Below are 27,570 nucleotides of genomic sequence, written 5' to 3'. Positions count from 1 at the left end.
CCTCCTCTTTCATTAAACACCTGATCTATAAGTATGATGACTGGGGTTATCTACCACAGTTGGGTATAGAACACACAACTGTGGTGCGGCGCCTGAACCACAGCAAGGTCAGCAAGCCACACCAGACATTTAATTACTATAGTGCATCTCGCCGCCGTGCTGGGAAACCGGCAGCTGGCCCGCTCGCCCTCCAGAGAGAGGAGATTGAACTGAAAATAGCTCTGTGACTGGCTGGCTTTATGGACGGTCAGAACGCACATTACTGCACAACCTTAATCACACGTGCTGCTGTTTTTAATAAGCAGGCACACAGGGCCAACGAGGCTGCAGTTGTTGCTGGTAAGTTCCAGAGGAACCAGCTGTTAAGTGTCTTTATGGAGGCCATGTATAATTCATAGGCACACACACACAGAGCCGGCTGGCTGGCCGGCTTTCTCTGAGTGGCTGATAATTGGAAGGAGTAGAATAAACCCCCACCCCATCTCCAGGCACACTGGCACCCACAGCACCCAACTCTTTTCCCTCTTAGGTAAACAACAGCTCTACAATTAATCCCTCTGTGACAGGACATCTATCCGATGGGAGTAAAGGGATGATTTAGCATCTATATGAATGACTTGTGGATTTATAAAAAAGTTTGTGACTGCCTACGGATTCACCTGGCCTTATTTTTTTAACCATCGCTTACCTGCAACTCGTATTAATCTGCCACTAATGTGTTTGTTTGTGCTGTAACATCCCAGGATCTTAAAAGACCTTGTCAGAAAGATATGTGAATTTCGTTTGGACATGAAAAGTTCCTGATAATCCCACGACTGTAAAAAAAAATGGGGTGTGTGTGTAGGGAGTGAAATTAGCTTGATGTCCTTGACCTGGATTTAAGTGAACAGATATTCATGTAAGAGCCTATGGGATGTGTCTCTGAAGTCGGATGAGAAGCCTTGAACTGCTGTCGGTACAACCCCTCGGTCAGGTCGTCCATGCCAGCCCAGTGCAATCAGTGGTTTCTCTACCAGGACTCTTCTTTTCAACAGGGAATCGGTCGTTTTTATTTTATAAGGTGAGCGGTCGTCGTTATGCCACCCCTCAGTCACTTTCCCTGAGATTATGTACTCGTCAGCCTGATCCCGGATGCCCTATAAGCAGTACTTGGCTGCCCGTCCAGACTACTCAGGGGTCAGACCTTTTTAGATGTCATTAAAGCCATCAGGGAGTTGGCTTGTACGGCAGGTTTCAGGCAAAAGCACTTTACTACATCCACTAAACACTCAACAGCCAGACAACCTTGTGGAATCTTTTTAAGGTGTCAGGCTATTTGAAAGGGCCTTTTTAAAAATAGGACTAGGTGTACCTCTTATCCATTTATTTGTAGAATATTTGACCTTGACTGCCACTGATGGCAACGGTTAACTGAGATGTTCTTGTTTGTCCTGAAAGACTATGGTGGTTGTTTGACTAGAACGCAGCTATGTTTAGGAACTTGAAGTCCCAGTGAAACGGAAGTTGGAGCTTCTGTTTCTCTGTGAAACTGAATATTTTAGCGGTGTGCAGTTACAAGAGGGATTTAAATTATAAGCGTTGCGTTCGATTGGACCGCTTAAAAATTGGGCGGGCTAGGAGTGTAGCGCAATACTGAGCTGCAGTGAACTGTTGGCTCCACACAAACGCCTCCTTCGTCTGTTTTTAGAACAGGAGGAGGACGAGGAAGAGATGAAAGAGAAACATTGCCAGTTTTCTACCGGCTCTGTCACCACAGAGACACACACATATTGCTTTGTTAGCTACCACTATCCTCCAACGGTGAAGTGTGGTTTTAAAAGTCTCATTTGATTGTATAATTTTTTTTCGTGAAAACCCGCTCAGTACAGGAGCTCTAACTCCTGTTTCACTGGGATTTATATTTTAACAATTCTTAAGATTGACATGAAATCCAACCCCATTTTTGATACTTTTTATGGTCAAATAGTTATTAGTTAAATAGTTGCGTTAAATAGATTGACATGTGCTGCTCGTGATCACCTTGTGCCTTCATTTTAACACATACCTCACCAGTTTTATAATATAACGTACAGCGTGAAAAGAAAGAGAGAGACTTTCTTCTACAGGCATCTCGCAACACACCGGCTGCTATTTACGTTGTGGCGCTAATTTAACAACAGCTCTGGGATCAGCTGTTATTGCAGTTATGATGACTACTCAGAATTTGTTAGTAGTTGTGTTTATTACATGAAATTCGTCAGGCTCTAGTATATTATCAATACAAACTATATTACACAGTTGGGTAAAAAGATTTGTTTTAACTTCGTAGTAAATCATATTATCTTTTATTTATATATATATATATATATATATATACATACATACATACATACATACACACACACACACACACACACACACACACACACACACACACACACACACACACACACACACACACACACACACACACACACACACACACACACACACAACAGAAATGTATGGTAAACTATGTGAACCCCTTTTTGTGTTTTACATTTTTTGAATACCAGACGTTAAGATATGGAACAAACACAAAAAAGTAGCTGGCTGCAAAAGGTCAATATAGTAGTTTTTATTTTCAATGGTAGGTTCCGCCATTGTTTTTACCCTGGATTCATATTGAGAGAGATTTTCAGAAGCATTACACACACGTGCAGCATGTAATCACAGCATAATTTGATCTCATTGATATCATCCTTATTGTTACTTCCTTTTTTACACCACGGTAGCAGTATTGCAGTACTGCAGTATTTAACCACAGTTGCTGTTACCAAGGTAACCACGGGTTTCACCAAGTCAACCAGGACTGAAATTTTGAGGATTACAGCTTTAATTAATGACTTGATTGCTCTCTTATTTAACTCAATTTATTTAACTGGGAGAATATTGCAATGCAACCTGTGGACAAAGGGCGGATGTTGATGTTTCTTGCTGCCGTCCTCATCAGAAACACATTAGGGAAGATGGTGTATGTGCAGTTGCTTTTAATTTGGGTGGTTGGGATACTCGTTGCATCCCGAGCATCAGCACCACGATGTTTATTACAAAATAGCGCAGCAGCTGCCCTTCGATTCTGAAGCAATTTCATGCTCTGGAGTCCAATTTAGTGTGGGATTAACGTATGTGTTGATTGTGTCCAGTTTGCAGAGATCGGCTCTCATGGTTTATTTTAAATGTTGGGTTGATGCTTGGACTGTTGAGATGGATCTAATTAGCCTACGAGGACCATCGAAGTCTCTGCTCTGCGTCCTTTTACGGACCTTCTGCGTTAACTCCTACGGTCTGGACTCTGTGAGTCTGGCGAGCCTCATCTCACACACAGTTAAAGAACATGGAGCATAAATGCCGTCGCACCATGTCAGGACTGAAATCGTAGTTTCCTCTTTACCGCAGGAAAGCTAAACCAGTGCAGCGAGTTATTTTTAACATTCCCCAATCGCATCTTGTCATTTTTTTCTGCGGTACGGCAGACTAGAGTGGCTGTTTTGAGCGTTTCCACCCTCATGTGTAGGCTGCGAGTGCAAGCTGGAGGCATGAATAAACCCAGCAGTCCCAGTTAAGCTATAACAACAACAGACAGTCGTCGCCTGCAGCTTCCTACAGGGCTCAACACTCAGGTGCATTTACTACACCTGCCTTCAAGAACCTCGGAGTGAAGAAGAGACCCCAGCCTTGAAACATCAGGGCCTGTTTCACTGCCTGCGCGGCGAGAAAAAAAAGGGGAGAGAAAAGAAGGAAAAACAAATCTTGTTATCTTCTAACAGCAGCCTTATCTTGATGTCCTGCCGTAGTGTCTCCCCCACGCAGAGGACAGGAAGGGACTGTCTGTGTTGTTACACTTTCACAAAGACCTCATTCTGCCTGGACGGGAGTGCTTTGGACAGGATGAGAGGGTTTAGAGAGTAGGGATGCTATAAATGCATTTGAAAAGGAATTGACGTTTTAGCAGTTATTGCAAAGTACTCTGTCAATACAGCATTTTTTGTCCTCGGGCTTTCAGCAGCAATCGGATACCTTTTCACTGACATAGGTTGGTTATTTCGACGGAACACTTAACGCATAAAGAACCGTGTATTTTCTTCCACTGATGTCTACAAGACCACTATCACGCAATGTCCTTTAGGCAGAGGACCTAATTTTAGACCGAAGCCTTGAGGAAACAGCGTGAGCAAGGCAGACTCATTGACTACCTCCCGGCCAATCTAGCTGACAGCCACACATGCCTCGGCACCGCATGGAAAATAGGTTACCGTGTACATCTCTCATAGGTACGGTGATATCTTAATTCTGCAGGAGTTTGCCTTCTGCGTGCTAAACAAAACATGAGAAAATCTGACTCACTTTGCAGCATTTTTTACCAGCGAACTAAGGTCGACTTTTGGTGACTCAGTTAGTTATTTCAAATCGTGGTCATACTTTATAAAAAAAGATATGCTTCACTCTATCTACAGGAACAAGGGAGGAACCCAGGAATTCATTGGGAGGCATTTGTGTTTTGAATTCTTGATACTTTATATACTTGCCTCCGTCAGCCGTCTGGCCTCACACCTTAACCCTTCTAGTGGTTTGGCAGTGAGCCATAAAAGTCTTTACCTCTCAATAGGTGTTTACTTTACGTACATTTTGTGTATATGGGACTAGGTTTATTCATTTTTGTCTTTTTAAATGGTTAAAAGTCCTCAGTTGACCGAACCAAGAGAGTGTTGAGTGTCAGTGATTTGTTTCAGATGCTATGAGGAAGTTGTTTCTTATCGCTGAGATTAAGCCTTCGCTGCTCACTCTCACAGCCTCTATTTCAGCGAACACGGGGCAGGGAAACATCCAGCCCACCTCCGACTGAGCACATGAAAGTGCTCTGGAAATTCCAGAAATGTGAAATTGTTTCGCCTCCCGAGGAGCTTCTGAGTTTCCACTAATGATGTTGAAAACCAGGCTTGTTAGAAGCCCCAGACAGAACTGCTAATCCCCAATTTTGCCCAGTGTTTCAAGGGGGAATGTTCTCGTAGATTCACGCTCTGTTGCTTTAAGCTGACTTCTTGTGTTTTCACCGCTCGCACATAATTAAGCACAGCCGTGAGAAACTTTTGTTTTGCTTCTGTACACTTCGACATTTTGCTTGTCAACGGAGTTGCGTGTGTGTGTGTTCTCCATCTCTATCCACACGCCAACAAGTCCTCTGCCACAGTTGGAGTGACTCAGAGAGTCCATCGTCGGTCCGAATGGAGTAGCTGCACTCTGCTTGTGTCTCAGTGTGTGATCAGCGATGCTGCCTCCTGATCACAGTTGGCATTGTGCCTCGGGGGCCCGGACAAAGGCTAGGTCTGGGGCGCCGACAGGGGCCTGGTCTGTATCAGACACTTTATTTGTTTTGGGGTGGATGTGGAGGGGGTTGGATCCGCAGCGTTATGGCTGCCTCCCCCTCAGTGAGGAGAAACTCCTGTCAGGAGAGAGAGGGAGCGAGCCGCCCCAGGACTACATCCCACTGAGACATTTGGCTTTCATTTTTCTTGATTCATTGTAAACTGCTGGAAGCTTGGAACACAAACGCATGCCTGTGAAGAACAGGATTGCTTTCAACAGCCTTACCCCAGTCCTCATTTGTTTTGTGTTACATCGGAAACATAAAACCATATTTTTGAAAGTTGTTAGAATTGTAAAGACGCCTCCAGGTCGCTCCACTATTCTGATGTCATACATACTGTCTTTTTCCAGAACATAACATGCAACCTGGGTGATACTGTTATGAAATAAAAATTGTATGATTTTTGCTATAATCGAGCAGCCCTACTGCAAATGCCAACCCACCTAGGAAGTGGTCAGAAATGCAACACGTGATTGCAGTGTGTCTCTGCTCCGTTGGTGTCGAACAGCATTTTCTGTCAAGTGTATATAAAAAGCCAAGTTAAAGTGTAACAGTGGAGCATATTTAGATGTAATGTTGATAGCAGATGTAGCGGGGATGATAATGTTTCGGGTGAGCCAAGAAATACCTGCCAAACAAATGCTGTCTTCTGTCTTAGGCCTTCGTTTTTGCTTTGGCACACACTTTCTCCATCAAACACCGGCTGGTGACTGTTTTAAAACCTGTAATGAAGATTAAGTGGCAACAAAGACGTGTGTGTGTTGTTTGTGAGACATATTTAATTTTTGCACCAATTCTCAAGTCATGCAAACCGCTTTCACGTGTTCAGTAATTGCTCGCAAAGATTTTTTATTTTTTCTTTATCCCCCCGCTAAAGTGAGGAGAACAGGATTTAGTAATTACTCCTCTGGCAACTCTCGCTGAAGAAAACAATCCAGCTGTTTCATGTTCTCGTACCTCCACCGTGTCACAATTACGTCTGCAGACAGGTATTTTTTATAAACGAGGCACATTATTGTTTCTCTGAAACGCCTCATAAACTGCACCTTCACGTCTCTTTGCCTCCTTTCTGTTTTTAATTTCCTCCTCGGATGACTGTAGTGGCACATTTGCCGTTGTTTCCTGTGGGGGCGTTATCAGCGGGTTATCTGTGTGATGCTCCTCGGACTGGCGTCTCGACTATCGGCTTTTATGGCCCAGCCAGCCCCCAGTATTGTCACCATCTCACTGTCCCTCGGCCTCAACAAATCATCAGAGACACAGGCCTTTTGTATGTATATGTGTGTGTGTTTCCACAGGTCTCGGAGACACTACGGGGTCTTATCTGACTCTTCAGGGTTCTTTAGATAAACTCGCCTCCCCTCACATGGATGGGGGAAGGGACGTGTGGTTGGCCAGGGCTGCTTTTAGTGGTTCTGTGTCGAGCTTTAGTTTTCGGTGGCAGAGAGGTTAAACGAGCAGCTTCTGCCTAAATGCACTGTCCTACACCTTGTAAAATGCTAATGCCTGCTATAAATACAGGAGCACAAGTCCCAGGGCCACGAGTTGAGTCCCTGTGATGAAGCCGGCCTTTTTTGACCATTAAGGAACATGTGAATTCGTCTTTCTTCTCGCCCGCCTTTCTTTCCTGTACTTCCTCAATCGAGACATCAGTTTTTACCAACCTGATGATGCGAGCTAATTTGAATGTACACAAACTATGATTAAGAAATATCACAGTTCCCCATTTTTTTGCTGAGGGCATTCACAGCAGTGGTGTTAACCACATCCCCCCAGTGGCCCGTCTAAAAGCTGTCAAATGCTCAGGCGGTCGAGTAAAGTGCCTGTCATTCGTCACCCCCTCGTCATTTAATGTTCAATTATGTCAAAACAGCCTTTAGGTCATCTGCACTGGGAATTGATGGCAGCTCTGTGTGGCAAGCGGCGCTTTCAGGCTGCATTACAGCACAATCGGTATGGTTCAACAGTCCGAGCCCTCCGCAACACTAAATAAACCACGCTCCGGCTCGCTCTCCAGTGCACCCACATTGCATCAAATTGAATAGTTCCAGCAGTGCCACAGGGGCGAGCATTTGGAGCTTCTGAGGCGAGCAACCAAGTTATGAAGTTATCCTCTGCTGTGTCTGAAATAATTGATGTCCTCCGCCGTGGTCATAGGGGATTGGCTCGGCTGTTTTATGACGGGGGAGAGCGCCGGTGCCGTTTTTAATTAGCTTCTTTCCTGAATCCAGAGCTCTCCCAGGCTGCAATTTTACTATAGTGATTCTTTAATGTTCATCCCACCATCACTGCCCATCCAGGATAATGTGCCACAAGCTCTCTTTTGTTGTTGTTTTGTTTGTCCTCTTGAGTGAGACGTCTTTTCAACTGGTCGGAAATAATAGTTTGTTTTTTTATTTTTTCCAGGATGCACTAAACTGAAAATATTTCCCCTTGCAAAGTTGTTTATGAGAAAAAGATGTAAATTCGGACTTGCATATCTTAATTCTTAGATCCATCTCTCCCTGCCACACACACACACACACACACACACACACACTTTCTTTGTTCCTAGCTATTTGACTGAAACACTACAAATGTGACAGGCATACCAAGCCAATGCTTTCACTGCCGCTGAGGCTGCAAGTGTAATAACTGCATGAAGCAAACCTTCAAGAAGGTAAACCGAAGTAAATCCCAGCATGATGTCATTCACCTCTTCCACCTAGCCAAGCTTTTTCCCATCGCTGTTGTTGCGCCCTGAGCCTGAAATAGCCGTCGCCTTCATCTCCCCATGGTAAGACTTGGCTTTTCAGACTTTACTCCCAAGGATGCCCTTTAAGGTCATCGGGTGGAGAAAGAGGCGTATGATCCTCTGTGGCCGCTGCCAGGGCTCTGGGGGTCTTTAGCTGGGTAGCACAAAGGTCAGCGGAGGTTGGCTTGTTAAACTGTTCCTGGTTTCAGGGGTTAGTGCCGTCTGCTGAAGCTGCTCTTTACACTTCGAGAAGACCTCAGACAAAACACTTGCTTAAATGGTGTCCATGTACATGTCACTGAGAAACTAATCTTTCAGCTACAGTAGACCGAGGAATTGGCCCAACAGGCATGAGCTTATTGCAGATATATTAGTATTGGTGAACTGATAACTTACAAGAAACTGCAGCACAGAAGTGCCAACTTAGGTTTGATCTAATTAAGTAACCGTAACGACATGCATGCTGGTCCTAATTCTTTAAAAAAAACGTGCAAAAAACAGCCCTAAGGCACTGCCCTAAGTCTTGCCTATAGTCTACTGATTGCGAATCATGCGTTTTTAATTTTTTTTATTGCTCATTGATGCGCTGTTTAAGCTTTATGTATCTCCAAAAACAAAAGTAAAAACGTCTGAGACGCAGCTGTGGTTTCAGAATGATGTTTGGTGAGTGTGTGAGTAATTGCGGCGGGTTGTCCGCAGAACTGACACAAAACGGTGATCGATAGACACGGTTTCTTATCGTGCTTGCTTTCCGAGGTTGTAAATGGACCTTTTGGTCCTCGTTCCCTTTTCGACATTGTGGCGATCCCCAGGCGGAAGAGACACGACAGGGAAGCCAAGGGACTGTCAACGGGAGGGATGGAGACGCAAGTCCTAAACAGCCGTTCTAAGCGATTTTATTATTTTGTTTTGAAAATAGCCATGTTGTGATTCATGAACCATGATCCTTTTGTTTCACTACCACATTTTCCTGTCACGAATTAGCTCCTTGTATTGAATCATCGAATAGTGGACTGTTCGAGGGCACCGTCAATTAGTTGTTAAAACGTAGATGATAATGACAAAAGCCCAAAGTGAGGTTTTCTCATTGCTCCTTTTTGTCTTTCCACTCATTAGAAAAAAACTACAAAGGTATTGTTCAGTTCTCAATGGTACAAAAAAGAGAAACGAGTAGTTCCCCACATTTCAAAAGTTGATTAAATGCATCTTGATTCATCAATCAGCAACATGTCTGCTCACCATGCCTGTGTTTACATCGTTCCTTTGTCATGAGACCATGTGGATGTTTATGAAGACGGCTCTCCTTGACACGTCTGAGCTTTGCTTTGTTCGCTTCCACAAATGCTTTTTAATGGAGAAGTAACGTTAACTTTGCTTTTCATAACTCTCCCTAGTGTCTCCACCTACATACCCTCTCTCTCTCTCTCCCTCTCTTTTTATATATGCCGTCTCTTAAGCGCCACGGCAACCTTCTCCGAGGGATTGGTTGCCAGGAGACGGGATTCGCTCCCCATTGTATGCCGACAAAGGTGGAGGGGGTGTGTGCGGTGGGGGTTTATAATCGGCAGGACCGGAGAAAATTGTAGACCTAGGGGACCGGCACTCCACAATCATGGGTGTGTCGGAGAGGAGGATGGACAGGCAGGGCGGGTGCCGAGGGGGTGAATGGCAGTGGGGGGTATTGGGTGGAGCCCGCTGACACCCTAAATTCCTCTTTTTCATTCCCGGTCTCCTAGTAACCACGCTGGGATGTGCTGTGTCAGACACTGTGGTGGAGACTGGCGGGAAAGAGACACAGACGGTGATGAATCGTTATTAAGACAGACTTTTAATTAGCTGCTTGGCTCCCCCACTACGTGGACACACACGCAGACAGTAGGACACATTGTACTGTAGCAAACACAGTTCAAGAAGTGTGTGTGTGTAAGGGGAATTGTATGTGTGTGAGGTGTAAATGCGCGACTGCATTTACCAGCAGTCTATTTGTCATAGTTTTCCTCAGCTGTAATGATGGTCTCTCTTATCATCCAATTTATATTAGCTCGGAGGAAGAAGGCCAGTTTACTTTAGCTCTGGGGCCATTACTCTAAATAAGGACTGACGGTCACCCTATAAAGGCCAGTAATGATATGGAGCGCTCAAAGACTTTGAGCTCAGTAAGATCATTTGTGCCCTGGAGTTCACACACAGTGAGTACAGTGTGTGTTGATTGCTGATAGTTACTGATTAACACTGAGCAGCTTTCCTCTCAGGTTACAGGGTTATTTGTGTTATTCTACTACGAGAAGCTAATGGCAATGGGAGTTTCTACAGCCAACTATTAGCCATCATTTAGTCATTTTAAATTGCCATATCCAGATCAGTTATGATCAGGGTTATTATTAATGTAATGTAGTTATGATCATTTGTGTTTAGAAAGCTCCTGAAAATCACTTTGTCAAAAATATTTTCATGTGTAATGGCGTCCCACATGAATACACAATTTTCAGTTTGTTTATTTTATGTGAGAGCTTTCCTGTGTTCTCACAGATTTTATAGTGGGCGGGAATGAATACTTCAGGTTTTGTTTCACTTTGGTGGTTGTACACTAGGTAGTAAATGTTCAATACGCAACATTTAAAACCACGTTTTCAGCGGTGTCAATTTAGAAATTGCTTGTGTGGACGAATTCATGTCAGTTTACACTTTCTACGTTATTTCTTTGGTGTTTCTAATGTGGCATTTCAGATGGCACCCACTGATCTATCTGGGCTTACCTGGTCACATAATCCTTATTAGGACTCATTTCCCTTCTTCCTGCCCTGTTTACCAGACTAATTGCATTGACTTTTTATTCAAATGATTAATGATTTTTTTTTAATTTTTTTTTTACTGAGCTTGTATCTCCATTATCGTGATTTGTGTTTCATGGAAAGGATGCCATCTGGGTGTTTTTACATGAATTGTAAAAAAAAATGCCTTTATCGCTAAGGATGATGATCACAGAACATTTACGAGCTGGGTTATGTTTGTTATGATATTACTACAATGCTCTGTTAATCGTTTTTTATGTTTTGACTCCTACCTTGTAACACATTTATCTAACCCTCAATATATAAGATAACGTAAGATAATACTTTATTAGCCCCGCAGTGGGGAAATTGCAGGATTACAGCAGCAGTGCACACAATGACCAAATTAGCAACAATCAAAGTTTAACTTTATTAGAATAAAAAAGGCAGCTCTTGTAAATAAAAACTATGCATGTTTTTATTTACAAGAGTTTGACGCTCCACAAAAAGCTTAGCTCAGCTAAACGGCCTCATCAAGAGGATGTGTGGTTTAATCGGATTTAATTGACAGCACTGGAAACATAAGAAAACAACCACACACTTGTCATCGCATTTAGTTGACATCACTTTTTTCCCCCAGCAGAGCCCACCCACTTCAAACCAAGTGAGAACAAATCTCTCTCAAGAGAGGATCCAAACTGTTCAAACTTGAACAGAAAATGTGTGTTTATGTAATCACTCGTACTAAGAATAGGGTCCTTGAAACATTTGCCTGCATCACTATAATTGCAGCTTTCACCTAATTATCTCATTTGCATTTACCACAGTTCCTCTCCAAGACTTTATGCGCGCAGTAGATGGATTAAGCAGGATTCCTGTCTGTTGATTGAAAGTAGAATTAAGCTTAGATTACACTGGTGGTATTTATGTTCCTTCGCCTTGGCACTGCTGTCACCTGAGCCACCACACGGGCAGGTTTATAAGCCAACGCATCTGTTTGCCAGTGCAAGGGATGATATCCTGAAATGGCACATTTATTTCTCCCATTTGTGTGGTGCTAAAAGGAAGAGGCCTCCGGCTGAACTGTAACTCAAGCAAATGCTGTCTACGGCCTCAGAGGTCCGGCATTGATTTAACCGGTACACTGGAGAAACCAGTCTCCCTGATAAACTGTTCGAGCTGAATACTTTTTCTCACCGAATGCCATTTTCTCCCCTTTCTCAGTGACTATGCCCCGTCTCCTTTTAAGTACTTGATGAATTGACACAGCTTTCTGTCATACAGATGCCAAGCCGCGTCTCCGCTTTGACAGTGACAGACACGTATCTCAGTCCTCTCCGTATCGCTTCCTGTTTCTCCTGCTTCTGCTGAAGGCGATGGATCGCTCCCATCAAGGGCGTCTGTCAGAATCTGTGGGCTGCAACGACCAGCTGCAGCGCCGGCGGATGGGGAATAAAACTATGCTTGTGCTTTGCAACCATATCAAGTGCTCACAGACCGCGGGCTGCAACAATAGTGGGTGTGACTGAGATTGTCACTCTTTATGTGTGTGTGAAGGCCTCTGGTGTGTTTTCCATTCAGTTATCTTTGCGCAGCCCAGGGGGAAGTGAGGTTTGAGGCTGAAACAGAGGTGATGGACATGAGACCTCCATCTAAGGGAGCTCCACCTGTAGCTCGCGCCCGTCTTCCTCCGGGGGCCAAGATTGAGAAACGTCCCTCACACAATTAGCCAAATCTTCTTAGTCTCAGAAAGGAATACTTCAATTTTCATAATTTAAGTTGCATCCTTGATGACCTGTCACCTTGACCTTTCTCGTACTATTTGTAGATTATATTGAGTGCTCAGGAAGGTTGGAAGACTCGTACACAGTCTAATACACTTTCTTTTTTTTCTTTTTGTCGCGTCTTTTACGGAAACTTTTTAATCAAGGTAATCTCTTCCTTTCTATGAAATGAAGTGAAGTGAAAAGAGTCTAACAAAGTGTGTACTGTTGCAAGGTTTGTCTACCTTTCCACCAATTATCACAGTCGGCTCCATCTGTCAGTTGCAGTAAAAGCTGCAAAATGAGATGCAGATGTAAAAAATAAAAAAACATAAAAAAAAATACTTTTTTATGTGGGGAAATTCTCTCATTATTAGCAGAACATTTCAGTTACACACGATTGGTGTAATTTGTGGGACATGATAAGTATATTTTACACGCATGCTTTTTAGCAGCAACATATTGTGGTGTTTTCGTTTTTTTTTTTATATAAAGCTGTTCTCCCCCCACTCGCTGACTGGAAGGTGGCAGGCTGTCAGAAGGATTTTAATGCGTCGAGGCAGCATGTGACAACTCCATTCTCTATGGACTGTGTTCCGTGCTGCGGCTTAAATCTCTTATTGAATGGAGAATCTTAACCCAGTTGATGTCACCAGGAAATTATGTTTATTCGTTCTAAGAATAAATGCTTAAGAGTCTGCTCCACTGTGCTGATGGGCTACAGTTTATTTTTTTGTATTATTATCATCCTTCCTTCAGCTAAGCTGTGTTCTCATCTTTCTGTCTCTTTTTTTTTTTTTTTTCACTGCGTGATTTACATTATGCATGTTCTAAGAGTTACTTCTCAGATGAGATGTAGGCATATTTATTTCATGAGTGACACATTCCCTGAATCAAAACATTCGACTGCTGGCTGAGAATGTTTCTGTAAAGCAAGTCAGGAGAAGCAATTTTCATCAACTCTGTTCAATTCAATAAAAGCGACAGAATTTTCCATTACCAAACCCAAAAAAAGAAGAAAAGAATGTACAATCTGTGGTCTTCATTTTGCACAATGTTAAAAATGTATCTTCATTCATTCACGCACCAACAAAGAAGTAAAAACCTGAAGCGTGTCAGTCTTATCACAGGTTTCTCTCGTTTCTGAAGCTCTCTGCAGCTAAACATGTCGCCGGAGCTTTCGCTCATTTCCTCTCAGGACGGACAAACTGTTATGGCTGCCGAAACGAGATTGTGTGTAAAGAGTGTGCCCCGTCTGAGCTGGCCCACCACCTATTGAAGCGCTGTTCAGCGACGCTCTTGGCTTCACAATCGATGAGCCTCTCGCTGCATTCAGGGAGCCTGCAGGTCTTCAAAAGTCTTAAAGCATTGATTTGAGTTTCCTCCAAAAAGTTTAACGTATTAAAAAAAATCGAACAAACAAAAGTCTTGAATAGCTTCCCCAGCAGGCAGTGTTGCCAGTTATAAAAGGTTTTCTATCGGGTTGCAGGCTGTTACTCACTTGACAATGGATTGTGCTGCAGGAGGCTGTTCCTAATGCTTTTAAAAAAGAGAGTTTCAGTCGGCACCACCAGACCTGTAGCAAGCTCTCTCACTACTGTTGAGCATTAGCTCATCGTCTCACAACAGACTGGTGTTGATTTTAGCAAAACCAAAACTCAAATGAACTTTGGAATTGGTTAAGACATTTTCAGCGACTCATCTGTGTTCATTTTAATTGATTATTTATATATATATGCATTAATTTCCTCTCTCTCTGTGTGTTTGTGTGTTCAGGTTTGGCCTGCGGTCTAGAGATCACATCCTCGGTGCCGACATCCATAGAGAAGGCCAGCGGTCAGAGCGTGAAGCTGGACTGCCAGTTCACTCTGGGCCCCGCAGATTCTGGCCCGCTGGATATTGAATGGAGCTTGCTGTCCTCCGACAACCAGAAGGAGGACAAAGTGGTACGTGCAGATGTTCCCCCACAAACGTTTGAAAATGCAGTTTTACTTCGACGATGTGACACGGCCGTCCAGTCGGCAGTTATCTGCTGTCTGATCGACTCTCCTTTTAGTACAGACCTTTAGAACTTCTTTACACACAACTCAACAATACGTTGATTCTTTTATTTATCCATGTCCCTCATTTGTTTGCAGTGTGTGTGGTTTGTTCTCTTGTGGGGTCTGTGTGGTTTGGCAGGAGGCGTGTACTTCCTTGAGGTGTTGCAGTGTAACGTAGGCGCTACAGTCAAGGCAAATGTAATTTGAGCCTCGTGTACTTCTTTTGAGCATTTTTTTCCTGTGTGTGCAGTGTTCTCACAGACACATAGTGGGAGCCCTTTTTATTCTGTCTTCCCTTTCCAGCATGGCCCTCGGCCATGGAAAGGGAGAACTACACATCTCTACAGGATCTCCACATGCCCTCGGGGCTTTCACAGCCATAGACACGGATTCTTGCTACAGAGCGTTTCAGTGGTGTGACCCTCTCCCGTGGCTCTCTACGTCCCCACCTGTCACAAAGCCTTCTCATCCCTCTCCTCCACTCTCTTTTTATTCCCCTGTATCCTGTGGATTTAGGCTTTTTTTGGCCCGAATGTTAGAAATAGGTCACCGGCTCATCATTGGGTTTCTCTGTCTCTGTCATCCATCCACTGCCCTCTCTGTCCACTGACCCAACCAATCCTCTCATCCAGGTAGAGCGCTGTACTCCTGGTCTTGTGCCATCATGGAGACACCGATTATCCTCCTATTTGTTTTTGACCTACTTTGTTTGTACTCTGAATCATTAACGGGAGTAGGGGAGAGGGGAGGTGGAGTTTCACATTCTGTTGTTATTCTCAGTATAGCAATGGTTGTCGTGAAGAAATATTGTAAATGTTCTTGTTCTTCATTGTCTCGGCACATACTTCAGTGTGGGTGGTTCCCCAGTTGGTCCTCTGAACGCAGCTGTAGAAATATATCAACGGCTCCTAAATTGCATCTGGTTGCACTGTTTATTTTCTCTATTACGTGCCATTTTGCCGAGGTCCATCTGTACACCAGTTAATGTTGCCAAAGCCTTTTGTAGGAATTTAAACGGGTCAGACTTCTCTCTCTGAACGCATTTGTTCTCCCTGACCTATCAGATTCTGCTCGCTATATATACACACGCTCACATCCGTATAGCCTTTTACCGATAAGAAGTCAAGCTCGCGGGGAACTCTTTTATAATTAGCGGCATATTAATTCCATGGGGTTGCTTTAATAGTTGTGACAGTGTTAAATGGGATTAAGGCCGATCTACGAGGACCAAAGCTACTAGATCAGACAAGGAGATGAGAGTGGCGGATAAACTTTATAGCCACAGGCTCCCAGATGAGACCATGGTGAACCTTTGCTCACACGGCTCGAGACGAGCAAATCCAGGCTCCTCTTAAAGCAACAGCCACTATCGGATAATTCTCGGAGAACGAGTCAACAGGATCAGTCCAGAGTCATGTGACCGGGAACTCGATGCCCTGTTTTTGCGAGCAGGGAGATGGGTTGTGTGTCGTGAATGTGCAAGTAACCCTCGCTTTAAGAACTTTATTGATATGTATGAACCATGTGGTCCAGTGTCTTTTGCATTGACGCAATCAGAAGTAATTATTCAATCCAGTATCTGGTGGGGAATGACGGCCCCCTTCATCTGACAGGTCCCACATATAATCAGGGGTCCAGGTGGTGAGGCATAGCTAACGCACGTTGCTTTGGTGGGCTCGAATGAGAGATGCCAGGCATGCCGACAGTAACAGTCATTAGCATTCTGGCTCTCATGGCCTGGCCACAGACTAGCTGAAAGGACGGTGTGCCCTGAGAGCTCGCCGCCACTGTGAGAACAACAATTAGGAAAAACAAATCCGACTGGTGTGAATAGGAAAAGGAATTTGCTGCAGCGCGTTATCCCATATCCTACAACCTGTCTCCTTTGTCCTTCAGCTCTGCAGCAGAGCCTTTTGTTTACTGAACTTATCGCGACAGGAATTTGTGCGTGTTGACAAAGTATCGGAGGATTTGGACGCGAAGCCTTGACACGGTTTGGCGCAAAATTGCATTGTGTGTTTGTACAGCGGTGATGCTCGTGAATGACAATGGCCACCCTTAGTTGCCTTCTCTCCAGCCTCAATGTTGAAGGACGTTTGATCCGTCCTCAGGTTGGATGATTCTGCTTTAACCTTGCGAAAAGCAGTTTTCCGAGAGGAGCCGCTCCTGTGAAAGCAGCGCTTCGCCTCATTCAAGTCAAAAGCCTCCGTGGGAGCGCAATAGACACAGTGCTGCACTTTCTGCTCGGCGGGTTGTTTAGAGTACACAGGTATCGCAGCTCCCTGCTTTGCCTCTCAAATGATTCCCCACCTCTTCCTCTCCCCTGCCTGAGCAACAGCATCACATGATGATGACCTCATCTTTACATGTGTCTGATGAAACGAAGCCCGGCCAATAGAGGTCTGTTACCTCTGCAGCGTGATCCGTCCACTTGAGCGTGTCCCGGCCAGGTGGCGACTGTATCAGCGATCAGCCCTACCTGTTATGAAAGCAGCACAGCCCCCGTCTGTCTAGTCATTCGCCCTTTTCATTTTCCCCAGGCTCTTTATGGGATTTTTTTTTTATCATTCTCAAGGTTATCTTTTTTTTTGGTGTGTGAATGTGTGTAAGCACCTCCCGTGAAGTGGTCGAAGCTCAAGTGAGCGTCTCGTCTGGCTGAGCTCGGGCCAATTTAATTTCCTCTCCTCCGTGGTCTCATCTCCCATATTGCTGTTATTGCTGTTGATGTTTTGATCCCCTGTGAAGTCAGAGGGATAGATTTCCCTCCCCTGAGAACCAGGTGGAATTTGAGCTTACATTACCTGTTTACATGGCTAATACGAACAAGATGAGCATGGCGAGCGTGCCTGCCTCGCAACTCCAGAAACGAGTCTTCCAGTTTGAAAAATGGTGCAGCAAGGCGACTGGCTCGAGACGCACCAGAAAGACTCCCTCTTTCCCCTTTTGTTTTCGCTCCTCTCGTGCTTCCTTTTCAAGTGATCTGCCTCCTCTGATGGGTTCATTATTCTTCATCTCCTCCTGCCATGTTTAGTTTTTCCTCCTCCTCCTCCTCCTCCTCCTCCTCTCTACCCAGGGGTATTTGCAGTGCGTATGCCGGGCGTTGATCGTGGCACAGAAACGCCTGTTGATGACTGTCTCCATGGATATGTGGAAGAATATGCCCGTGTCTATGAAAGAGAATGATAACTCTTTTCATCGTTGTTTGCTATTCTTTTCCCCTCCTTGTTCTTTTCCGTGTGTTTATTGTTTTTCCCCTCCTCCATCACCCGAGCTACGAGCTATGAGGTTACTTGTTGGCTCCACCTGGCCTTTATTTCTAGGCATTTCCTCGCTGCTTGCCAGAGCCAGACTGTGTGTCTGTCTGTGTGGGCTAGCGTTTTACCTTGTCTTGTGGGGACATGCATCTGATTTACAACTGATTTACAGTCACATTGCATGTCTCATAACTCAAATCCTTACGTTGTAAAATAAAGACTTGGTTTGGGTTAAGGTAGGTGGAAGGGGAAGGATAAGGCTGGTAGTGGTTAAGGTTCGGGGAGGTCTGCAAGAAATGAATGTTCTTTGTTGACACAGCAGGTGTTGATTTGGCTCTGCAGTGGCCGCTTTGTTTATTCCACCTTCATCCTTGTTAAGTACAGAAAGGGGGGAGCAGGCTGAAGGGCATTGCAGAGATAAAAGAGAGGTGCTTTCTCTCATTCCATATATTTTGGTTGGTTCAGTGAGCAAAGCCTTATCTTCTTTTCAGAAAGCACACAACTGTCATTTCAAGGCTGTTGCCTTATTTGTTTTTGAGGAGGACGTTTTATTTTTTGCAAACCAATAAGTCAGATTCAGCAGCGCATCACATTATGTAAAGCTCTTAACTCGAACCCTCTCCAATCCAGGTGATCCTGTACTCGGGCGACAGGTCCTACGAGGACTACTACGAACCGATGAGGGGCCGCGTCCACTTCAACGCCGCCGACCCCAAGAACGGAGACGCCTCCATCAACCTGACGGGGCTGAAGTCGTCGGACTCGGGCACTTACCAGTGTAAAGTGAAGAAGGCTCCCGGTATCCGCAGCAGGAAGATGCTGCTGATCGTCATGGGTGAGTGGAATAAAACCACTGAACACGCTCTGGTGTTAGGCTAGCTAGCAGTCCTTTCTTTCTTTTTCTCCCTCACAGGGTACATTCTTTCTCTCTACACAGAGGAAATGCTCTAAATCACATGGCCTTTGCCCTCCCTGGCTGTTTTGATGTAATCCCTTCTCAAATCGAGTGCATGACCTTCCTAGGGGCTGCAGAGCATTGCCCCCTTTGTGATACAATTCTGTGTTCACTCTGTGATTATGTCGAAAATGATATTTTTACATGACAAGATTTAGATCTATATTTAGTCTTGATGAGCAACATGATTAGAGTGCCAGCTCTCTTTTTTTCTTAGATGAATTGCATGTTTGCAGATATTTCACAATATCAGCGATATTCCTAAAATAGTAAGTGAAAACTACAACAATATAGACATTAAAAAAATCCTAGATAATACAGACAAATGTAAAAAAATAATCTGCAATATTACAAATTGTTTTCAGCCTGTGCGATGTAAGCCTGCCTTTAAAAATAAATAAAAATAAAGTACAAGCCTCAGAAATAGAGTCTATGCGCAGAGGGTGAGATGGGTGACACAGCAGAGTTGTATAAGTCAGATGAATCACTCCCTAGGCAAACACACACACACACACTTGCGTGGAGTGGCCTCGCTGGTCGGTCAACTGACTAAATGATGTCGAAAGTGGATCGCCTCCTGAAACCCGCCTGGCATTTGCATACGGCAAAAACAAGCCAAGTGCACCGCTTGTCTGTGTTGTGGGATAGGCCGCACATTGTGCTGTTATCGGAACAGTTTCTCAGATCATAAAATGGCTGCTGTTCTTGTTTACATGATATCGTGCACAAAAGTGCTTTCCAGGAGCTTACGTCTTTCTGGTCGAGCCGGTTGGCGCAGTGCAAACAGGTTTCTCAGTAGTTGCATTGTGGCGCCACAAAGCAGCTCTCTGTTAAAAGAGATGAATGGCCACAGATAATCTGACCATTAACCGTGAATACAGCTGACACAAGAGCCACTGACAAAGCCCGTGGGGAGGCCGGTTCACATAAAATTGATCTGACCAGAAGCAGCTTGAAAAACGAATCCCCGCTGAAGTCATCGCTGATTCACACACATGCTTGCGCTTTTGCTGCGACGGCTTTTCCTCCCTACAACAGTTCCACATTCCTCACCAGTGACGGAGGTCAGCAACCCTGCTGACCTGTCACTTGTTTCTCATGCTTAATTTCATTGTTTTAAGTTGATCGTTTCATCCAAAGTCTAAAATTAAACTAACGGCATAGGCTGAGCTTGTATGTGAACTATTATTGTTCAGTAACAATCTAATGGGATGCACAAACAAATTCCAGATAGATAGATAGTATCCATTGTTTCTAATAAATTCCACTCATTTATGCTTTTCTAATTTGTGATAAAATAAAACTCCACGGAAAGAGTAGTATCTGCTGTCAAATGTGAGTTCTAGTGGTTCTTGTACTGTAATCATATGATTTGATTTCATTTAATTTGTCCGTCGTATCCTGCTGTGGATAAGTGAATCAACTAAGTGACTAAAATGCAAATTCAGCTTTTATTACGGTTATGCCGTTGTCTTAAGCTTTAGCGTGCCCGAGACAGAGAAAGAGAGATAGCTCGAGGCTACAGGAGCTGACAGGCTGCTAGCTATTGACCCCAAGGAGCAGGGGTGTCCTTAGCAAGGAAACATTGACAAGGAGAGGGGAGGACATGTTGCCTGCTCTGCATTTTACCTTCAGGTCGATCTTGTCACAAGGTGGACGGTCCCGGGAACGGGGGAGACGGGCCTGCGTATGTGTGCACAAACATGAGCGCACCTCCGTTTACACCCCGGGAGTAGCTGTGGCTTGTCACATTATGCAGGTATGCACACGTGCCGGCCCCCTGCAGTGTGCATGGTGTCCGGCTACTGTGCGGTGGGTAGCGTCCCCTCGTTGTGTATTCTTTTCTGGTTGCACCGGGACATTGAAGTTAACAGGAGGAGAGTACCCACCTGTGGCATGTCAGCTGTTTCTGACGAGAGCCCACCTTCACTCTCAACGGCCATTTTAGCTCTGCCTGCCTGACGTTCCAGGCGATCATCATCGCATCCAGGGTTTAGTGCCCACGAGCCGCTGATATGTCACTTCCTCATTTAACTATCACTCCTTTTAAATTGGCCTCCTGACTGCGACGAAAAAAACCACAATCTAGCAATCCCATTCTGCTTATCTCTTCCACAAGACGGCCTTGTGCAGCGCATAAATCCCAACCCATTGTTCGTTTTCCAGAGCCAGGTTAGCTGTACGGCTCCGCGCTCCTCCAGCCCCCCCGTCACCTTCCTCTTTGACCCCATCTTTCAAACAAATAAATCTGGTCATCCAACAGCGACCCTAATAAGAGGAGCTCCTGCGTGTTACGGCCCGCGGACGTGTCGAGTTGACTTTCACCTTCTTCTTTTTTTTAAAGACGTCGAACTGTCACAGCTCTCTGACATTTACTGTGTGCTGTGTGAGTGGTGTGACACAACTGCAGCAACGAGCGGGCCGGTGAGTTAGGAGCTGCTCAGCCTTGGCGCCCATCACTTCACCATCTGTCCATCAACGCTTGCTTAATTTTTGCTCTCCCCCAGCCCCCTCCAACCTGACCCCCTGTGTGTTTATTGGATTAGTAGGAGCGCTCGGTACTGTCAGTCTACTGTTAATCCTTACGGTTGTGCCGGCTAAGCTTCCCCCTCCCGCCTGACACCTGGTTCAGATCTGGAGAGCCCCACTCCAGGGTTTTGTTGTTACAGAACACATTATTACCGCACCGGGATGTCGGCTTTCTGCTTTCTGCCTCAGAAACGTTTCTCTTTTCTCTCTCCCTCGCCCGTCTGTCTGCGTGTCTGTGTTTCGTTGGACTCGGTCTGCTTTTAATTTGAAGCTCTGTTTGTTTTTGAATCCCCCCCCCCATCTCATCTCCCGCCAGCGCTCTGACTGACCGAGGAGTGATCCCACACGGTCGGCTTTAAAACCGAAAAGCTGGGCTCCATCCTTCAACACTGAACTGCACGTGCGCGTTTGTGACTCCCGTCTTGCTCGTGGTTATCCTGAGTGACGGCTCCTGTAATGACAGCATCTGTATCAATTACTCTGATTACTGCTCTCATTACGCTGATGACTGCTGCTACGGAGGAAATGAACTTTAGGAAGACACAATACACAAACTACACAACTTGCCCACAACATGAAAATATTCGAAGGATAAAAGTGTTTGTGGCGCCAGGCAGAGGGACCGTGTTGTTCTGAGCTAATGCCAGGTGGCCACCTGGTTGTGTCTGTTTTTCACCTCCCTCCAACACTCTCCATTCCTCCTCTCTCCACAGTGAAGCCATCCAAGCCCAGGTGCTACGCCGAAGGCCCCATGCAGGAAGGCAAAGACATAGTGCTGAGGTGCATATCTAACGAGGGCACCAACCCGCTGCAATACAGCTGGGAGAAGACCAGCGACGGCAAGCTGCTGCCCAGCTCAGCTGTGATGGGTAATGGACTCTCTCACAAACTCTCACAAACAAATAGCACTCGGTGTGCTCAGCTCCCACGCGCTTTCTGTCCCTTTCCGTTTCCCTCTGTCAACTCTTCATTGATGTGTTCTCTGCCCTCCACGACAGATCCAGTGGGAGGCACCATTAACGTGAGGAACGCATCTGCCAGCGCATCTGGCACCTACCGCTGTACTGCCAGGAACCGTGTCGGCGCTGAGGAATGCATACTGTATCTCAACGTGACGCCTCGTGAGTGCCCAACTAACTTCACCTTGAAGCACTGGTGATGGATAATGTATTTGTACAGTTTGCCGTACTTCATAGAAGTCTAATATGGAAGCCTTTCTTCTTCCCCTCAGCATTTGATCCTAGACTATGGTTATGTATCCATGTGATCAAAATATACATATTAACAAATGTGTATCATGAGGTAATCTCGAGAACCAGACCTAGAGTCATGCTAGCTGCTCTGTGAGGTTGTACGTATCACAGCAGCACTTACAGGCTAAATGCTCAGAATGAGACAGGAGCATGCTTGTTGAAGGTATAATGTGTTAAATATTAGCGTAACATGCGGAAAACAGAGACAGATGGGGGAACTAATGACGGTTTGCAGTCAAGATGCAGTTATCTCCATTATGTCATTCCAAATTCGGATTCATAGTGGATGGTTTGCACGGGTATGAAATATAACATCATTAATAAGCTAAATATTAACATTTTCTAAAATGTGAACAGAGCGGAACAGCTGCTCCGCAGCAGACGTCTGAGAGACGCTGTGTGCAATTACTCACATGGAACAGCAGAGTAACTTTAGTGGTAATTTCAGAAGTTTAAAGTTGAGTTGTTTCCTCTGTCGAGCTTATACCTACAGTTTGTTTTGCCTCTTCAACGTCCCACGATTTTATGAAGCAGTGACTCAGCTGCGTGCATGGAGACGTTTACAATTACTGAAAGCATCACTAAAGTCTAATCGTTAAAGTAAATCGCTAGAGAAAACACTTATACATCACTAATATATAATTTAAAGGGGCAGCATGGCCTCCAGGAACTAGTAGAGGGGAAGTGAAATGTCCATGCTAGTGCGGGTCTATAAATATGAGAAAATAATTGATCTGGCTAGGTGGAGTGTGAATGATTTATGCCTTCACGCAGATTCGAATGACGTTGCACTGGAATCCGTGCATCACTAGTTTTCAGGCATTTGCTTATGGACCAAAGTATTGTTACAAGTGTTTCGATTAATCCAACCAACAGTCATAACCTAAAGATATTCAATTTAGTATCATTTTAAGAAAAGTAAAACCAGCAAATTGTCATATTTATGAGGCTGGAACCATCAAATGTTTAGCATTTTTGCTAATGACAAAGCTGCTGATGACGTTTTTGTTCATTATCAATGTCCCCTGAGATGAGATATATTTTAACTCGTCAGACTGATTCATAATATCCTAGCGTGGCTAGAAAGCTATGCATGTAACACCTTAATACGTGTTCCTAAATTACTCCACAGTTTTACATTTTACTTTCAAGATGTGTGCATCTAGGATTGTTGTACACTTCCTGTACTGGTGGTTCATTCATCATTGCTAGCACACATGCAGCCGAAGCTCAGTTGTGTTCAATATTTCCTCACCAACAAGTACATTATGAGGTTTATTACGCTAAACTTAAGAAGTTAAGAAGAGAACCATGTTGGAACACTGCCACTCGTCTCGCTGAAGGCCGACTGAACATTGCATTTAGAGAGCTGGGATGCATTTGATTGTGCCGTGGAAAAAAGGTTCAGGATTCAGACAGTGTCAGCTTCTCCAGTGGAGGAAGACGAGCACGGGGCAGCTGGAGCCGACTGCTGGAGCATCCTGCAGGAGGAGCATGGATTCTAAAGTTTAACTTGTGTTTTAGTGCTAGGACGATCTCTCAGGTGACATTGGTAATTCTGCTATAAAAAAAAGGTGCTGTTTTATCGCGTCTAGCGCTAGATGCTATAAAACAGCCACTAAATTGTTGAATCATGAGCACTTTCTGCGTGGTCAAAGGCAAGCACCACTTAGAAAAGAATTCTGCCGTATATTTGAAGTTCTTTGTTTGAATTACTTTCCAAATGACATTTGTCAAACTTTCCAACCCTCTTTTTTATTTTTCTCCTTGTGTCCAGCCCCCAACACTGCAGGCATCATCGCAGGAGCCATCATTGCTGTGCTCCTGATCCTCCTCATCATTGCCTTCATCCTCTTCTGCTGTTGCCGCGCCCGTCACAGGAAGAAGTACGAGAAGGAAATCTGCAACGAGATAAGGTACATTCACTAAAAACATCAATGAGAAATTTGGTTTGATGGAGGAGTATTTTGTAACACTGTGGTCTTTGCTGTATATTGAGAAATGTGTCTCTGGTTGTATAATACTGGATTAAATGTATGCATAACAAAAGCCATAGGTTGCATGTGATAATTACTCACAGCTCGCCATGTAGTTTTACCTGTGACACACCTCAACAGCCATGAAAATGTTTTTTCTCCATCAGCGTTTTTCTTCTCTTTACCCCTCCTCAAATAAACAGCTGTGGTAATCAGTTTGAAAGCTTTGTTTGCTCTGTGCATCCTGTGTCATGTCTGCTGCTGGCTGCCCCCCACTCTCCCCTCCCCAGCCAGCCCACGAGCTCTGTACAACCCCTGGGCTTACTATCACTCTGCTGCGGACTGAATCTGTCCAAGACCACAATGTGACACTCGCGCTGTAGGACAAAGAGGATTAGACCACTGGTCCTGTCTCGTATACAGACACACACACACACACACACACAGCACCAAGCTGCGGACTAAACAAGCCCCAGCCCCTCGGGCTCCGTTTGATTGAGCATTTAACTGGATTATTGCTGCTTATTAGTTAATGTGGTGGCAGAGGGAGGAGAGGGCATAGCTGTACTTGGTTGCTCGGCTCAATCTCTACAGGCTATTACACAGTCAGTGTGGCTGAGCAGCGCAGACACTGCCCCAACCAATCAAACGGGCCAACTCTAATTATTTGTCCCTCTTTATTGAGTCGAGTCATGTTTCGCTCTTGAAATGACTCCTGCAGACTCCTTAAGCATTCATTGTTTTCCTCACTGTGGGCGGCAAGTGCCAGACGATCCAGTCTTTCGATACCTGTATGTGTGGCAGACAACTTCATTCTGATTTATAGCCCCTTCGATAATCATGTTGCATATTAAAAATCTCTTGCTTGTGAAAGTGAGTTTACGGTCTCGTCTTTTTGTCTAAATGTGCTGCTGTCTGTTTCTTCTCAGAGAGGACGTGCCCCCTCCGAAGAGTCGCGTCTCAACGGCGCGCAGCTTCACCGTGGGCAGCCAGCGCTCCTCCCTGGGCTCCATGTCGCCCTCCAACCTGCACGAGTACGCCCTGAAGCCCCAGTACGACAAGATCCCCTCGTCAGAGGATTTTGACAGGCCTCCGAGCCACGCCCCTCTGCCTCCGCCCAACGCCGTTGCCAGGATGGCCGGCCCCAACCTCAGCCGCATGGGGGGCATCGCCGTCATGATCCCGGCCCAGAACAGGGAGGGCTCCATCGTCTAGCCGGTCCTCTTCGGAAAGGAGTAGGACACAAGCCAATGAAGACGGAGCTGGGATGGGCTGACTCGCCTGACTTTTAGCTCCTCGTTATTTACAAATGGGAGTATACTGCCCTTCTGAAGGTTCTGCCGCGGTACTGAGAAGAGAAATCGAGTTCTACTGGAATCATTACAGAGCACATTAACTTTTTATCAAATACAAAAAACTTCTATGAATTTATCTTCCTGGACTTTCTCACTGAAACATTAATAGGTGTGGCTATAAAGCAGAATGCTCAATATACAAATGATATTGTACATAAGTGAATGCATGTTTTTCTTTTTCTTTTTTACTATAGACGGCCCTTGTTGTAGAGCCAGTGTATGTTCAAAACAGACCCGGGCCCCAAAGTGGCCAGCTATACAGCTGTATGCATGCATGTCTGTAGAAACCTGCAGCTGAATGTGTGTATGTGAATATAAGTGTATGTTTGTGAATGGGAGTATGGGAGATGTGTAGTTCATTTCTCTTCTTTTAACGCCTACATATGGTCTGTCAGGCAATCCAGTCTCTGCTTGTTTCTGACATTTTTTAATTCCATGAATTTATTTTTAAACTTTTATCTGACCTTTTGGAAAACCTGTAAGACAGACTTATTAGGACATTCACAGATTTTTTATTTTTTTTTTAAATAGTCCTTTGACTGAGTTGAAAAACATTGTCTATTTAGGTCAGCGGGTTTTCTGTTGAACCGTTTGCTGTTTGAATTGTCCAGTCTGGGTTTGGAGGAGGGGGCTGACGTGGACAGGATTGGCCGGCGGTGAGGGGGAGGCTCAGGCCACTACGCCTTGTGATTGGGTGGATTATTGCCTCTTGACCGAGCTTTAAAAAAAACAATAAAAGACCGCCATTCCTCCTTTTTAGAGGAGGTAGCATGTAGGGGGGGCAGCCGGACAGCAGGGGTTCACTGAGCAATCTGCTTTGATTGTGTTTGACGATCAACAGGCCCCTGACCCCTGTGACCTCCCCTGACACACACTAGCAGGACAAGAGCACCGGGTCTTAATTCATCATCAGTCCCCCCCCGCCTCAGATGTCCGGCATATGTAATCCTCCTCATTTGCAGTCGCATTACGAGGAGCCGATATCTTGATTAACCTTCTCTGTTGTCCATGTGAAACCCGTCATGGCTTCTGTAGCGTTAATTGGACTTTTTTAAATGAAGGATGTGAAGCCGGCCTACACGAAGGCCACAAGGGGGAACAAATGAGAGAAGCCGTAGCACGCTGAACTGTGCCGCTCCGATTCCACTCTTCTACCACTTCGGTTTGAGCTCATTGTGCTGGATAACGTACATGTCCATCGGTCTGTCCTTGCAGTTTGTGGGTTATTCTGCTCGTAAACCGCGCTCATTCTTCCATTGTTTGCAAAGAAAAATGTGGAAGCCCAACGTCTCATCAAACACAACAATAACAACAAAAAACAGTATGAATACTTGGAGTGGGCGAACGGTTTATTTTTGCTCCGACGCCTTATTCTACTCAGCCTTACACGCCTCCCCTCAGTTCACCTCTGCAAAGCCCTCACAGCTGGATTCTAATCACTTCTATTGTGCCTTGTCGCCCCAGTTGAGTTGTGTTGTAGCACCTTCACCATTGTGTGCAGCAGCATCCTCCCGGATGACCCGCAGCCACTAACCATAGAATAATCGGTACA

The 27,570-nt window shown here is 45.0% G+C and overlaps 1 protein-coding gene across 1 annotated transcript in view; it reads left to right on the top strand.

Annotated features, from left to right (window-relative positions):
• The window catches only part of cxadr (CXADR Ig-like cell adhesion molecule), a 32,670-nt gene extending 6,424 nt beyond the window's left edge, over positions 1-26,246 (top strand). Inside the window, exons 2-7 of the mRNA XM_079237665.1 lie at positions 14,431-14,600; positions 18,581-18,785; positions 22,148-22,303; positions 22,433-22,555; positions 24,465-24,603; positions 25,593-26,246. Of these exons, the coding sequence (XP_079093791.1) occupies positions 14,431-14,600; positions 18,581-18,785; positions 22,148-22,303; positions 22,433-22,555; positions 24,465-24,603; positions 25,593-25,878 (1,079 nt within the window). The 3' untranslated portion in view covers positions 25,879-26,246. The remainder of the gene's footprint in view (positions 1-14,430; positions 14,601-18,580; positions 18,786-22,147; positions 22,304-22,432; positions 22,556-24,464; positions 24,604-25,592) is intronic.
• Positions 26,247-27,570: the final 1,324 nt, after the last annotated feature.

The sequence above is a fragment of the Taurulus bubalis genome (genome assembly GCF_910589615.1).
Source record: "Taurulus bubalis genome assembly, chromosome: 2".
Taxonomy (NCBI): domain Eukaryota; kingdom Metazoa; phylum Chordata; class Actinopteri; order Perciformes; family Cottidae; genus Taurulus; species Taurulus bubalis.
Note: the sequence above shows the minus strand (reverse complement) of the source record. Positions and strands in the feature narration are given on the sequence as shown.